Raw genomic sequence first — 14,051 nt, 5'->3', positions numbered from 1 at the left:
ATCAACAACGAGCCCATTAGACAGGTTGCCTCATACAAATATTTGGGGTTGCTTATTGATGACAAATGTTCATAGGGGTTGCACGTGGATAATCTGTGTCGAAGCGTGCAACAAAAATTGTACTTTTTATGGAGGCTCAGACTGTTCGGAGTTGCTCAGAGGGTCAGGTTGCTGTTTTATAATGCCTGTATTGAATCTGTCATGTATGGTATAACGGTCTGGTTCGGTAATATAACAGTTATTCTGAGATCTCATTTGAACCGGTTGGGTATTATAGCTATGAAAGTGATTGGTCTGGGGGTTTATCCCAATCTACAGTCTATTTTCAACAGTTATTTTTAAACAGGCAAAGGAAATTACTCTGGACCCCTCTCACGTGCTGCATTCAGAATTCGAACAACTTCGGTGGTTTTTGCACTGTTGCAGAATTCCTTTGTTCCTCTGGCAACAAGGTTGTTAAACTCTAGTTCAAAGGACACAACTGTGTGATCATGTAATTGGTGTGGATATCTTGTTGTGCAGCTTACCTGTATTGCTCAAAACTATTTTCAGTTAAAAGGGACAAATAAAGTTTAAAGCTGCTGTCCGTAACTTTTTTTGTGTTCAAGATTAACAAAAATTATATAATGAGACTGTACAACATGATTCCATTTTCCAAACTGTGTTTTTGTCTTATCCTGAATCATTATGGTACACTTATAATAAGTATTTATATTGGGACTATTTCAGGCCAGACTGGTAGGTACCGCTGCGGAGGAGCACAGTCCCTGGTGATCCGCCATAGACATAAACAGAGAGAAGTAGCTCCGGCTGCAATGTTCTTCAAGATGCATACAGTTCTGTTTATTAACCACTAGAGTGCAAAAAGTTACGGACTGCAGCTTTAAGAAAGTAAGTAAGTAAGTAAGACCATTCCAAACAATAAAATGTCTCAAAATTCACCAGCAGTGACTGTTTAAATTTTGCTTTTATGCACTTGGCAATAAATTAGATTGCATTCAATGCACACATTTAATAAGTTCACGCATTCCCTGGGAATTGAACCCATGACACTGGCATTGCCATAGCCATGCTACTCTTTAAGCTAATTCGAATAGTGTTGTCATCCTAAATGGGGTAAGTTGTCACAAAGAAAATTAAGATTTTTTAAAATTAAATTATCCAAATACCACTATAACAATGTTACATATTCTTGTCCCTGTCCCAAATGGCACCCTAAACCCTCACGGTCTTCGTATGAGTTTGCACTTTCACAAAGTAATGCCGCTTTAACTGCCTGGAAGAAGTCCACTGTGTAACCCGCACCAGTGCGGGCTGGGCAGAAGTGGGCATAAGGGGCGCATATCGACCTCAAAGGGGGTGCTCGCGATTTGTCACCCTGCGGTCTCTTGGACTTAACAGACGTATGGCCAATGTAAGTCCACAAGACCAAAAGTGCACATGAAGTGTGTTATTTAGGTTCTCTGTTGACTTGTATGCTTACATTATTCCAAATGTTTCCAAGAATGTTTAAATCCAGAGAAATAAGGTATTTTAACCAGGACCGCGTCCTTGCGTCACCTTCCAATGAAATCATACCTGCGTTACCCTCGATTTCCAAAACGAAAAATCGTTTCACTGAAAATGTTCAAGCAAAGTAATTTTTCCATATCTTTACTGCATTACCCCACATACGCATACACAAGAAGCAGAAATGGTCGTCTGCGGTATAATAAAAGCTGCACTGCTCTCAAGCCATAAGTCTGCGCTTGTCTCTCATTAGCGATCACTCCAGCGGCCTCATTCCGCTCCAACAGCTTTCAGCCCCACCCTGCTTCATACTACTAGACTAGAAATCTAGACGCACCCTAGCGGCAGCAAATCTAATCTGCCCGCGAGTGTCGTCTAGCAACTCTCAATACCCTTCAGAGCTGTAATCGCCTAACTCTTGTCGGGCCAATCACATCGTGTATAGAGTCGGTGGGTGGGGCCATAATGACGACGGTCGAGTTGCATTTGCGTGCTTCTAGTAAACACAGAAACTGGAGAACGGTGGTCTTTCGAATCAGCTTTGACCGCGATTCTGGAAGACTTGGAGTTAAGCTTTTCTCTGAGAAAAGAACAAAGAACGGCACTGAAATCATTCTTAAAAAGGGAAGATGTGTTCGGAGTTTTGCCGACCGGATACGGCGAATTTTTAAATTATCAATGAGCTCCGTTTCACCTTCGTTGCTCTGGTTGGTGTAGCGCTATCCTATCGCGTGCAGAGGGAGTTTGAAAGACAACCGTTTATCCCGCCCCTTGGATTGAGCCCTGTCAATGGTGAGTTTCCAGACCAAACATCTTGATGTGGGTCTGGCTTGTCAGGCTATCATACTACAGTAACGTTAATAAATCTTATATACTTTAGCTCATCCATGAATGATTTCTGCCCGAGTCCCGTCGGATTCTTTTCCACCAGCTGAAGAGGTGAAGACAACAACTCCCATGATTCCCCAAAATCAAGCTACCACAAGTGACCTCTACTGGCGAATATTACACAGCATATTCTTGGTTTTTCAAAAATAAATTGTAAAATGACTTACTACAAATATTATGCAACAAAGGCTAGTGTAAAAGGTAATATACAAAAATATTAAATAATTGTTTGGGCTAAATACCTTTTCTTCTGATCAAAACATTTCTAGCAATTTTGCTTTGGAGGACGAATTTCACAAAATGTGAAAAGGGTTTTGAACAAGATATTTGAAAACAACATAGCCCACATGTCACTCCACATTGAGAAAATACACATTGGTGTAATTGGACTTTTGACTTAAAAACTCATAGTTGCCGATATAAAGTTACTGAGTTGGTGAACTCATAACACACATTGGCAAATCCCCTCTGAAAATATCCTTCCATTCATGTCAATTAACTTTATGTGTCACATGGCAACACAAACAAGGTGCCAGGTTATAATGTTGGCGGCATGGAGAGTTATAGATTTGAAACCTCTGCTGCACTGTGCATCATCCTTTGAAAAGAGAAATGGTGCTTTTATTTTCTTCTTCGTGGTTAAGGTGTTAACCCATATGTAGAGCAGGGAGCTGTGAAACTAATTGTGCTCTACGTCACATATCCCTTCCCTCCATGGAGCATTATGGGGAAAAGGAGAGAAGGGGTCAGAAATGTGGAAAGCAAGAAGGGAATCCTTACAGAATGATCAAACCATACCACCACATAACCACATTAATATAAACCTAAAATGAGGGTGCTTTCCCACACTTCCCCCTTTCAAAGATCTGCCCTTTGATGTTACATCATAGGTGCACTTTGAATGCGGTGCTCTCTAAAGGTTCCTACAGAGAGCACCTGCTATGGTCACAGATTTGCAGTGTAAATCTATGCCTCTATGATGACATCGAAATATTTTATAAATCCAGGACTCTCAACACACAGCCACACATGGGGGTGGGGGTTGGTAAGAAAGCATGACACATAAAGATTAATAAAACATGGCCTCATCTCACAAAATCATGGAGTAATAAAAACTTAAATTACTTGTTGTCAACTTAGCGTGTCTTTTGTTGGATGAAAGTGCTGCCCGGCTCCAAAAGTGACAAAAAGCATCACAAAATATAGTAAAAGTAGTCCATACAACTATATTTAATATTCCATTTAGCTTTGTGTGAGAAACAGAGAGAAATGTAAGTTGTTATTTACTGATAATCTCTTTGCCACAGCTAAATCTCATTCCTGTTTGTATGCATTTAGTTTGAAGTCAGAACCGGGGAAAAAAACAAAATGTTACCAAAATGTATTTAAAATACGTTTATAAGTGTACAAAAAAGCCATTAACATATTTTACTGACACATCACTTGAGACTTACTGATATAAATATAATAGTTACAATTTATTTGGAGTAATTCTTTATTGCACATTTCTCAATATTAAGCCTAAAATGTGTTCAAATACAAACTCACGACAGAAAATTAAAAATATATTTTATTTTTTAAGATAAATAAGCTACTTAGTGTTAGGATATGAGTGTGAATAAATAATGCCAGTTTTGTTTCTTTTCTTCACAAGACTTGAATATAGCGCACGAGATGTATGGGCCAATGCTTTTCAGTGTTTTTTAAAGCTCAACAGCCCATGACTATCAGAACAGTGTGAAGATTCATCCACCATCTCCTTTTATAGTCAATGAAAGATTCTATAAAGAACTTCACATATGTTTATAAAGACATGAGTCAGTGACTACAGATTTGCATTATTGAGTAAAATATTCCTTTAAGTCAAAGCTTTACTCCTAAAAATAACTAGTGGTCATTTCTCCCCTACCTGGTGTCATTTAGATAACACTTTCTTTTTATCAGAAAACTCCAGAAGCGTTGTTTGTTGCCATCATTGAACATGGATGCTAAATATAATCATGTTAATGGTATTTTACATGTATGCAGGGACAACCTTTCAGAGCCTACATATAGACAAAAATCACCACACGCAAATGTCACGACGCCCCACAGCTAGGGAACAGGACCTGACCACTTCATGTTGACACACAGTGCATCATTACAACAGAAACCACAAACAAGGCCCGAGAGCCAGATCCTCAACAAAAGTGTGGAAAATGAGCCAACAGTTTCCATCACATTTCCTTAATTAGGCAACAACAGAATGAGGTATTACAATTGAGCAATCAGGAAGCAATCCTACAATACAGTTGCTGTATATGCATGCTATTTACGTAGCAATAATTTCATAACATGGTAAAGAGCACTTAAATGGGTTGACTCACTCTGAACAAATAAATAAGATACTGTGAGTAAGAGGGGAATGAGTTAACATACTCTCTATGGTGTTCAACTGAAAATTTGCGGAAGGGGAAAAGCATGATGGAGAGATATGGGGCTACTGTAGCGTTACTTCATTTCCTTTCTCAGTGATTAAAAGAAAGGAAATGCAATAGGCCTATAATAGCACTGTTGCTCAGATAATTTAAGACAGCATAAGCCACATCCAAAAGTAAATGCAGCTACTCACCCTCACCCTCAAGCCATCCTAAGTGTATAGGACACTGCTATGGGGGTTAATAAAGGCCTGCTGAAGTGAAGCGATGCATCTGTGTAAGAAAAATATCCATATTTAAAACTTTATATACTAAAATAACTAACCTCTGCTAACTGTCGTATGTGCGTTCAAGAGAGACTGGCGTTCCAGCAAATGACGTAAGACGCAGGCATAGTAGGCAACCCGTAAGTAGGGTTAGGGTTAGGGTTAGGTTAGGTTAGGGTTAGGGTTAGGGTTAGGGTTAGGGTTAGGGTTAGGGTTAGGGTTAGGAATACAGTCAAGCCTGTGACTTATGGTGAGTTCAAGTCCTCCTAGGATGTTCGTATTTACGAGGTGAGAAGTCGTGTGGGTTCAAGTCTCTTTGGTCGGAGCAAGATGGCGGCTTACCTCCTTTTAATGAATTTCACGAAAATACAATGAATGAAGAACAAAGAATGCGCATCAGGTGACTTTCAATCTTTTACGTTTTTAATTAATCTATAAAGCCACTGTAAACTGTCTCATTATATATTAGGTTAATTGTTATATTACAATGCTAGCTTACTTGATAGCAAAGCCTGACAGTGTCACTGTTAAATACCCATTATATTTTACTACAGACGTTGCATCCATTGATTCCGCCATGTTTTTCACTGGTACGCCCCCAACTCGTCAGGGCTTAAAGAAAATCCCGGGCTTCCCACTGGTATTTACGACTTTGTGGTGGCGTTCATGTGCGTTCAACTCGCAAATACGATCTTTACGACATGACGAATGCACAAACGCAAATGATTGTAAATGAGCATAATGTATAAAGATCTCTGGTCAAACAAATGATTAGCTGAAAGCGGTGTCAAATAAGTGTCTGATATATCATTGGTTAAGAAATGTAAACAAGCCACCACGACATGTTGTACGTCAATCATAACGCTAATATGTTAAAGGGGGGGTGAAACACTCAGTTTCAGTCAATCTCATGTCAAACTTGAGTACCTATAGAGTAGTATTGCATCCTTCATATCTCTGAAAAGTCTTTAGTTTTATTATATTTATAAAAGAAATATGGGCTGTACCGAGTCTTTCCGGAAAAAACGAGCGCCTGGAGGCGTATCGTGTGGGCGGAGCTAAAGAATGACGAGCGCGCAAAGCGGTGACGTCCTCAAGCTCAGCTAATAGATATATGATCCAGAATCATTCGGAGGCTGAAATAAATTGAACAGGAGAAACAGCAACAGCAGGACGTCCGTCTCTGTGGTATGTACTGTATTTAGTGGCCTGTCAACATTTGTGTGTGTTTACTCGCAGTTTATGAGGACATGATTCGGTTTATGGACTATTGTATGCGACTAAACCTTAGCAGTAGCAAGCAAAACGGTTTTGCACGTCAGACTAGTGTAACGTTCTACAAACAATGGAGTCCGTTAGCGCATTTGAATGACGAAGCACGCGATCGTGTCGTTTACTGATGTTTACTCACGTGACAACAGCATAGACATTTGAAGCAGTTTTATTCACCGACTGCTTCCAAAGCAGGACCGAACCTTTATCGCTGGGACCGCTCCGTCAAAAACACACTTCTTTGGTATGATTTGGTTAAGTAGCAGTGACTTGCTGTGCTGAAGCGTTGAAGTCGCTTGATGTCACCCATAGGAATAAAGTGAAGCGCGGCGCGAAGTGTTTTTGGGCGTGCATTTCCTCTCGCTCTAGTCACGCGCGCGCGCACCCTACCGGGAGAAGAGTCCGTACGGCCCATACAAGGACCTTCCGCTCTAGTAACGTCAAGCCGAGCCATACTCGAAAAAAACTCTCCGAAACTTGTGAGAAACCGGAAGGAGTATTTTTGACACAGAAATACTCTATCAAACGTCCAACATTAGTTTTTGAAACTTTGTCTATGTTTAGGATGGGAATCCAAGTCTTGTGTAACAGTGTAAAAAGCTCAGTATGCATGAAACAGCATTTCACCCCCCCTTTAAGATGCCGAAATGTCAGACCTCACCTGATTTAATCCAGAATGGACAAAGGAGCATGAATTTATAACAAAAAGCACACTGTGTCGCTGTGAAGTGGACGTTAGTAGTCAAGGGAAAGCCGCCATTGACCGCCGTATATGCCAGCATGGAAAAACATAAAAGTACGTTAACCGACGAGCCGCAGGTGCGTCTTCCCTTAGGTGATTTTAACAAAGTTCATAGAATAAGGAGGAAGAAGATAGGGTCGGCGTGATTGGGACAGAATAAAGTCGCGCACACTTAACTCAGTTCAATACAACTTTTTCACAGCAATTAGCTTCCTCCAACTCTCTGTCTTTCGCAGCGGCAGACATCGCTAAACCACGCCCCCTCTGCTACAGTCATTTTTTCAAGAAGCAACATCTCATCAGGATGACAAAACTGTATAACAGAAATACATAAAAAAACAAATAATGAATGCAAAAAATATTCACATTCATTTTGTTTATTTATGTAGGCTATTTCTCTTTTTAATAAGTCCAGAAATGTTATGTTTTCAGGCACTGTGCACTTTGCAAGACATCAGTTTTTTTGAAACACATCACAATGTCTTGAATAAAATACAAAATCTGTGAACAAACACTTTTTTGCCTCTTCTGTTACACATAGGTCTACATCAAGATATATCGTAGATCATATTGTCTGGCAATGAATAGAGTAGGCTATTTCAGAAGGACTGTATCATGATAGCATTGATATGATGGACAAAAATGCCGCAAAGTGTCCTCTTTTTTTGGTTTCATGGAAATGGTCAACCTAGTCATACCACCCATAAGAACCCACAGTGACGCAAACACTTTTTTTTCTAGAAAGGTATTTTTAAAGCATTATTTCTCCATTTCAACCAAGCGGCAACCTGCCCCAGTTTCTATTGAAACCAAATATGAATGTGAAGTAAACTGCAATTCCTCGACTGGACACTAGGGGAGCAGAATTTCATTGAGCCCCATGTTAAAATAAAATGCCACATTTTACAGCAGAAAAAAAAAAACATGTTTACAGCCTGGTACAAATTGTGGTTTTGATCTATACGGCTAATTTTGCCCTTCATGACAACTGCGAGGGGGGTGATTTTTATTTATTTATAGGTGGATAGCCATTTATCCGGTGTATGTTAGTCATTGCGTCACTTCAGCTCCGCCCACGTCCCGCCTCTTTGCCTATTTTCTGTTACCTGAGCTTGATGTGCGATGACGCACTGTAAAGATGGCAAGGGCCAGCTCATCTCTACGTTACACATCAGAACTGCTCTTCAGAATCCTATGGGTGACGTCACGGACACTACATCCACATTTTTTTTTATAGTCTAGCCTATGATGTTAACTCAGGAAGTCACTAAATGACATGAGGAAAACCAAGGTTCAGTAATGTGATAAATGACAATGTGTGTATTTTTTGTTTCCAAAATGGTGGCCTATCTGATTAGAACATGTTTCATTGTCAGCAATAAAACGAATGTTTTTGTTACTAAAGAGATGTTTCAACCCATGCAACAATTCTAATGTTTTAATCAAATATCATAGATTACACTTAACCCGAATTTAATACATTTCTTAAATGGATATAAAACAAGATACAAAATATTATGATATATATGTGTCACATCAGGCTGTTCACCTTAAAAAAGTAGGTGGAATTTTGATGTGATGTATTTGTCAAGTCAACTTTATTTATGTAGCGCTTTTACAATGACGATTGTTTCAAAGCAGCTTCACAGTGTTAAATTGGAAAATATTGCAACAAAATTTGCTTCGACTGTACAGTCGTTCTGGGGAAAATTTGTCACATTAAGAAAAATGTTAATGAGCTGCTCAAATAATTTAGCTAATTCAATTATTTTTAGTGTTATATACTTTATGTGTTCTATAAAATCTGAAACTCAGAAGAATGTTAACAGCACTTTTAAATAAATGGAAATATTGATTGGTATTGATATGGGTCTGCATCAAATGCCAGGAAATCATGCACACTTGGGAAAATGAAAAACTGACCATGGTGGCTGACAACAAGACACACAACATTTCACTGACAACAGTGATTCGTAAAATCGGCAAGGAATAAGTGTTGGAAGATCTGTCTTTGGCTTCATATGTTTCGTTAATCATTTTTTATAATATTCACAATTTTGATATATGTTGTGGAAAAGAAAAGAAACAGAACAAAACTGTTAAAAACTGTTTTGATGTTGTTGTTGTTTTTATAAACTGAGAAATAAATGTCCGAATGTAACATAAAAAATGTATCATAAACGGCCAATGTCACATATATGTACCATGGTTGCAAAATTTCAGTCACCATCAGCTTGTTCTGACATTTCTTGGCTGGTTCTTTTCTCAAAAGATTTTCCCAGAAAGTAGAAGAAGTTTACCTGCTTGGCGTGATGAAGTTTTTCCCTGACAGCTTCTTTGCTGTTTTAAATCAACACCCCCTCTTCACATCACAGCTCATGTATCATCATCTAGATTAGAATTCAGAGTTCCCCACTTTTTAATATATGACTTATTTTGGTCATGTATATGCTCGAAACTCAACATTTCCAATTAAGGCCTTATATATCCATAATCCCATGCAAAGATCTTAACAGCTGCACCAGATATCCAAAATGTACAGTTGTTGTTTTGTTTTCTACTTCAGCTCTGAGGTCATTTTTTAGATGCCATTGACCATTTCTAGCAATTGCATGTCATCTGTGCAGTGTTTCCTTGTTTTGTGTGTGAGGAATGTTGTGGCATGCTAAAAAATATTTAACAATAATAATGTAAATCTCACGTTTCATGAGTTTATTTAATCGACCACAAACAAAAGATTGGAGTCCAGAGTCCACACATCACGTACATTGCGAAATGGCACGTGTTTATTAGCTAAATAAGCTAATAGGCCTAATAAATAAGCTAGACGGCTAAACAAACTAAATAGACTTCCCCTTCAATAACACACCTGTAGTTTTTGGCACAGAAAGTGAGCGTGAGATAAAGAGAGTGAAAAGGAGAGCGAAAACAAAACAAGTCTGTAAAGGCCAGAAGAATTTCAGGGCGTGGAATCTCCCAATAGGAAGCAGGTCATCCACGTGTGTGTTGTTGGTCGTGTTGCATGGGCTCTTGTTACACCACCAGGCTGAAACTGAAAGTGCCTGTGGCATATTGACATTAATCACATGGGGCCGGTTTGTCAGGTTTTATTGTGATGTCAGAGAAATGATTATGAAATCCTAATCTGTCATTAATATAATCTTAATCATATGAGAAATGCTTACGGTTCTTTAAAAAGCCATTAATGGACATCATATATTGCTTAACAGATCAGATGTGAATACACATGAAAAACAAACTAATCAAAATGACATTAAAAAGTACATTGAATGAACTATGTGTGAACTAAACTATTAACAAAAACATAATTTTAATGTAAGTGTAACAGTTTTTTGAAAGTGTAAAGAGGATGTAATATGCATTGTGTGAGGGTGTGTATGTGTGAGCGTTGCGCTTGGAGGTTAGTGTGTGTGTGAGTGTGTGGGTGGAAAGTTGGTGTCTGAGAGCCGAGGGTGTTCTTTCCCTTTTCAAACCAACCTCTGTTCCTCAAGCGGGTTGCACGCTGACATCACTGGAGTTTCCCATATCTTTAGTGAATATAAGAGCAACTATGAAGCAGATAGCTTCATTTCAAAAGCTCAAGCAAAAAGGAACAGATCTCAAAGAGCTAACAGCATGGTGAATTACGAAACCACAATAGTAGATCTTGAAGCCAGCACAGGGGGAGTTTATCAGACAACGGTGGCACCTGTACCATTGAAGTCCTCCAAAAGCTGGATATGGAAAACCGTCGCTGTTATTGCTTTCCTCGGCCTCTGCGCCACGGCAGCCTTTTTCTTCGCCCGGCATACCATGGTAAGATTGAAATTTAAGTGTGGGATTATGATCATCGTTCAACTGCATAACAGTGTGACCTAATTTCAAACGAGACATTAATTGGCAACATCTGCTTGTCTTTCACAGAAGCTAGACCAACACGAACTTCAAACCTTTGCAGAGAAACAAATCACCACACCATCAGGTAAACAACATTTCTAGCATTACATCTCTTTTCGCACTTTTGTCTTATTTTAACCTGGTCATAGCTATTTTCGAGGTGGCATTTTTGTATGAAGTGAACTGTCTAAGGGGCGAAAGCGCATGTAAACATACAAATTCAATTGTACGAATTTATACAAATTAGCCACCTTTTTTTTACCAAAATGTTCTTTTTAAATCAAACTCAGTGTTTTGCTTTTCTAGTTATGTGAAATGATTTTACACTTTACCTGGCTTCAGTTGTTAGACTGTGAAAACTGACTCCAATCCTCTTTTCCACAGGGCAAGGAGTAATGCTAAAGCAGATCGCTGAGAACACAAAGGCAGCCATTCATTTACATGGTGAGTCTCAAACTGTGTCTTTGACTTTCTTTGAGCTCATATACGTCATAGGCCATCTAATTTTAAAAAGTCTGAGCTGAGTATTCTTAGTCAAGACCATCTTATCAGATACTCAAAAAAGTTTCAAAGAGATTTTTAAAAGGAGTAGAGCTGCCAAAAGGCCTGTCGGTTGCAACAAGACTGAACATTTTATCAAACATTAGCTAATGTGGATTTCCTAGTGTAGTGGGAAGTAATCCAAATATTGTAACAAAGCTTCCTCTTGGCTTCTATTTAGTTTGAGGTGGGCGTTAAGAGATGGGGACATGATTACTAAATTGCATGCTCTACTGAAGATAAAGCCAGACCCACATCAAGATGTTTGGTCTGGAAACTCACCATTGACAGGGCTCAATCCGAGGGGCGGATAAACGGTTGTCTTTCAAACTCCCTCTGCACGCGATAGGATAGCGCTACACCAACCAGAGCAACGAAGGTGAAACAGAGCTAGTTGATAGATTAAACATTCGCCGTATCCGGTCTGCAAAACTCCGAAAACATCTTCCCTTTTTAAGAATGACTTCAGTGCCGTTCTTTGTTCTTTTCTCAGAGAAAAGTTTAACTCCAAGTCTTCCAGAGTCGCGGTCAAAGCTGAATCGAAAGACCGCCGTTCGCCAGCCTCTTTGTTTACTAGTAGCACACAAGTGCAACTCTGCCGTCATTATGTTAAGCCCCGCCCACCGGCTCTATACACGATGTGATTGGCCCGGCAAGATTTAGGGGAATACAGCTAAGACGTGTATTGAGAGTTGCTAGACGACACTCGTGGCAGATTAGATTTGCTGCCGCTAGGGTGCGTCTAGATTTCTAGGCTACACTTCAATAGCTTATGATCTCAAATTTTAGGATTGTATATTAAACAAAGTTAGATCTCATAGAGAAGAGTTTGAATGACATTTTTACCATTTACAAAGTGCCACCTTCTAACGCATTTATCTTCTCCATTCCCAGGTCAGCATGGCAGCCCAAAGTCGCATTCACTGAAATGGGTCAGCGGCGTGGATCAGTCGTTTGCACAGGGAGGCCTTGAGCTGCACAACAACGAGATTCACATTCCTGACGATGGCCTGTACTTCGTGTACAGCCAGGTGTCCTTTGCCGTACATTGCAGCAAGAAGGAAGGCGACAAACAGAACTTCCTCAGCCACAGCATCTGGCGTTACACGGACGCAGTGGGCAAAGTCATGCCTCTGCAGAACTCGGCCCAATCCGTCTGCCAATCTCACGAGGACGGGAAGACCACCTACAGCACCATCTACCTCGGTGCCGTCTTCCAGCTTATGGAGGGCGATAGGCTGTCAACCAGAACCACCCGTTTGGCGGACATCGAGGAAGAATACGCCAAAACATTCTTTGGAGTGTTTGCGTTGTGATTTATTAGCCGCGTTAGTTAAGTGGCACTAGTACAAACAAGCGTTTTATGTTAAAACTCTGAAAGTATGTTCTCAGGGCATTTTATTTAAAGTACTTTGACTAATTCTGAGAGTCCTTATTGCATCTTGACGTAATGTTTTGGTTCTAAAACGCAGTAGATGCAGTGAGAGCCAAGCACTGAATACTATGTACTCAGTCGTGAGCACTATAACAAGGGCACTACACCTATTAAGCTAAAATGATGTTTATTATTATCTTCCGTATTTCGTATGTTTGTTTTAGTTGTGCTATATTTTATTATTTATAACTTTTAAGTGTATTTAATGTATTTAATTGTGCTATTTATTAATGATTGCCTATGCTATTAAGTGAATGTATTGAACTGCTTGTTGACACTCATCTGTGATTCTAAAAATTTGAATAGTGAATAAACAAGAAGTATTACAGCAATGCACTTGTCTCGTTCCTAAGCGCACTCAAAAAGAAGAAGCATGTGATGGGTCATATGAACTCAAAAGGGGATTTTGCTATTCCAGTACGTGACTTGTGGTTCTTTATCTTCCTAATGTTGTCAACAATGAGGTCATTGATTCTTTCCCTCACAAAAGTTTGCTGCTTTTCTCCCAGGTGTGATCAGAAAAAAAGCCAAAAGCACTGAATTCACAGGATTGCACCACTATTATTACTCTTACTCTCCGGAAGGGAGGAGATCTCACAACTTAAGCGGAACAATGTAACTGAATTACAGGGAGTGCCTTGATCTAAAAGGCCACCTACTGAACAGACAGGCATTTCATCCAAAACACCAAAAAATACTATTTTAATTATTAATGAAATATCAAAAACAAATATATTGCTTTTGTGCAAAAGATTATCAGACTATATAGGGATACACATAATACACTGACCTTGTTTGTGCCATATTGAACATTTTGTAGTAATATATTATACATATATATTACAATCTAAAATAATGGTTTTCTATTTTAATATACTTATATGGAAAATTAAAAAAAATCTGTGATGCAAAGCTGAATTTCAGCATCATTGCCACAGTCTTTAGTGTCACATGATCCTTAATCATCCTAATACGCTGATTTATTATCAATGTTGAAAACAGTTGCGTAAATAATATTTTTTTGGAACATGTGATGCATTTTTCAGGAATCTTCGATGAATAAAAAGTTAAAAAGAACAACATTT

At 39.1% G+C, this 14,051-nt stretch overlaps 1 protein-coding gene across 1 annotated transcript; it reads left to right on the top strand.

Moving 5' to 3' along the window:
- Nucleotides 1-9,288: 9,288 nt before the first annotated feature.
- On the top strand, nucleotides 9,289-13,516 carry tnfb (tumor necrosis factor b (TNF superfamily, member 2)). The gene is made up of 4 exons (XM_067450355.1): nucleotides 9,289-10,910; nucleotides 11,019-11,076; nucleotides 11,376-11,435; nucleotides 12,426-13,516. Exons 1-4 carry the CDS (start codon nucleotides 10,731-10,733, stop codon nucleotides 12,845-12,847), a joined length of 720 nt encoding a protein of 239 aa, XP_067306456.1. The 5' UTR covers nucleotides 9,289-10,730; the 3' UTR covers nucleotides 12,848-13,516.
- Nucleotides 13,517-14,051: the final 535 nt, after the last annotated feature.

Source organism: Pseudorasbora parva, chromosome 8 (genome assembly GCF_024679245.1).
Source record: "Pseudorasbora parva isolate DD20220531a chromosome 8, ASM2467924v1, whole genome shotgun sequence".
NCBI lineage: Eukaryota > Metazoa > Chordata > Actinopteri > Cypriniformes > Gobionidae > Pseudorasbora > Pseudorasbora parva.
Note: the sequence above shows the minus strand (reverse complement) of the source record. Positions and strands in the feature narration are given on the sequence as shown.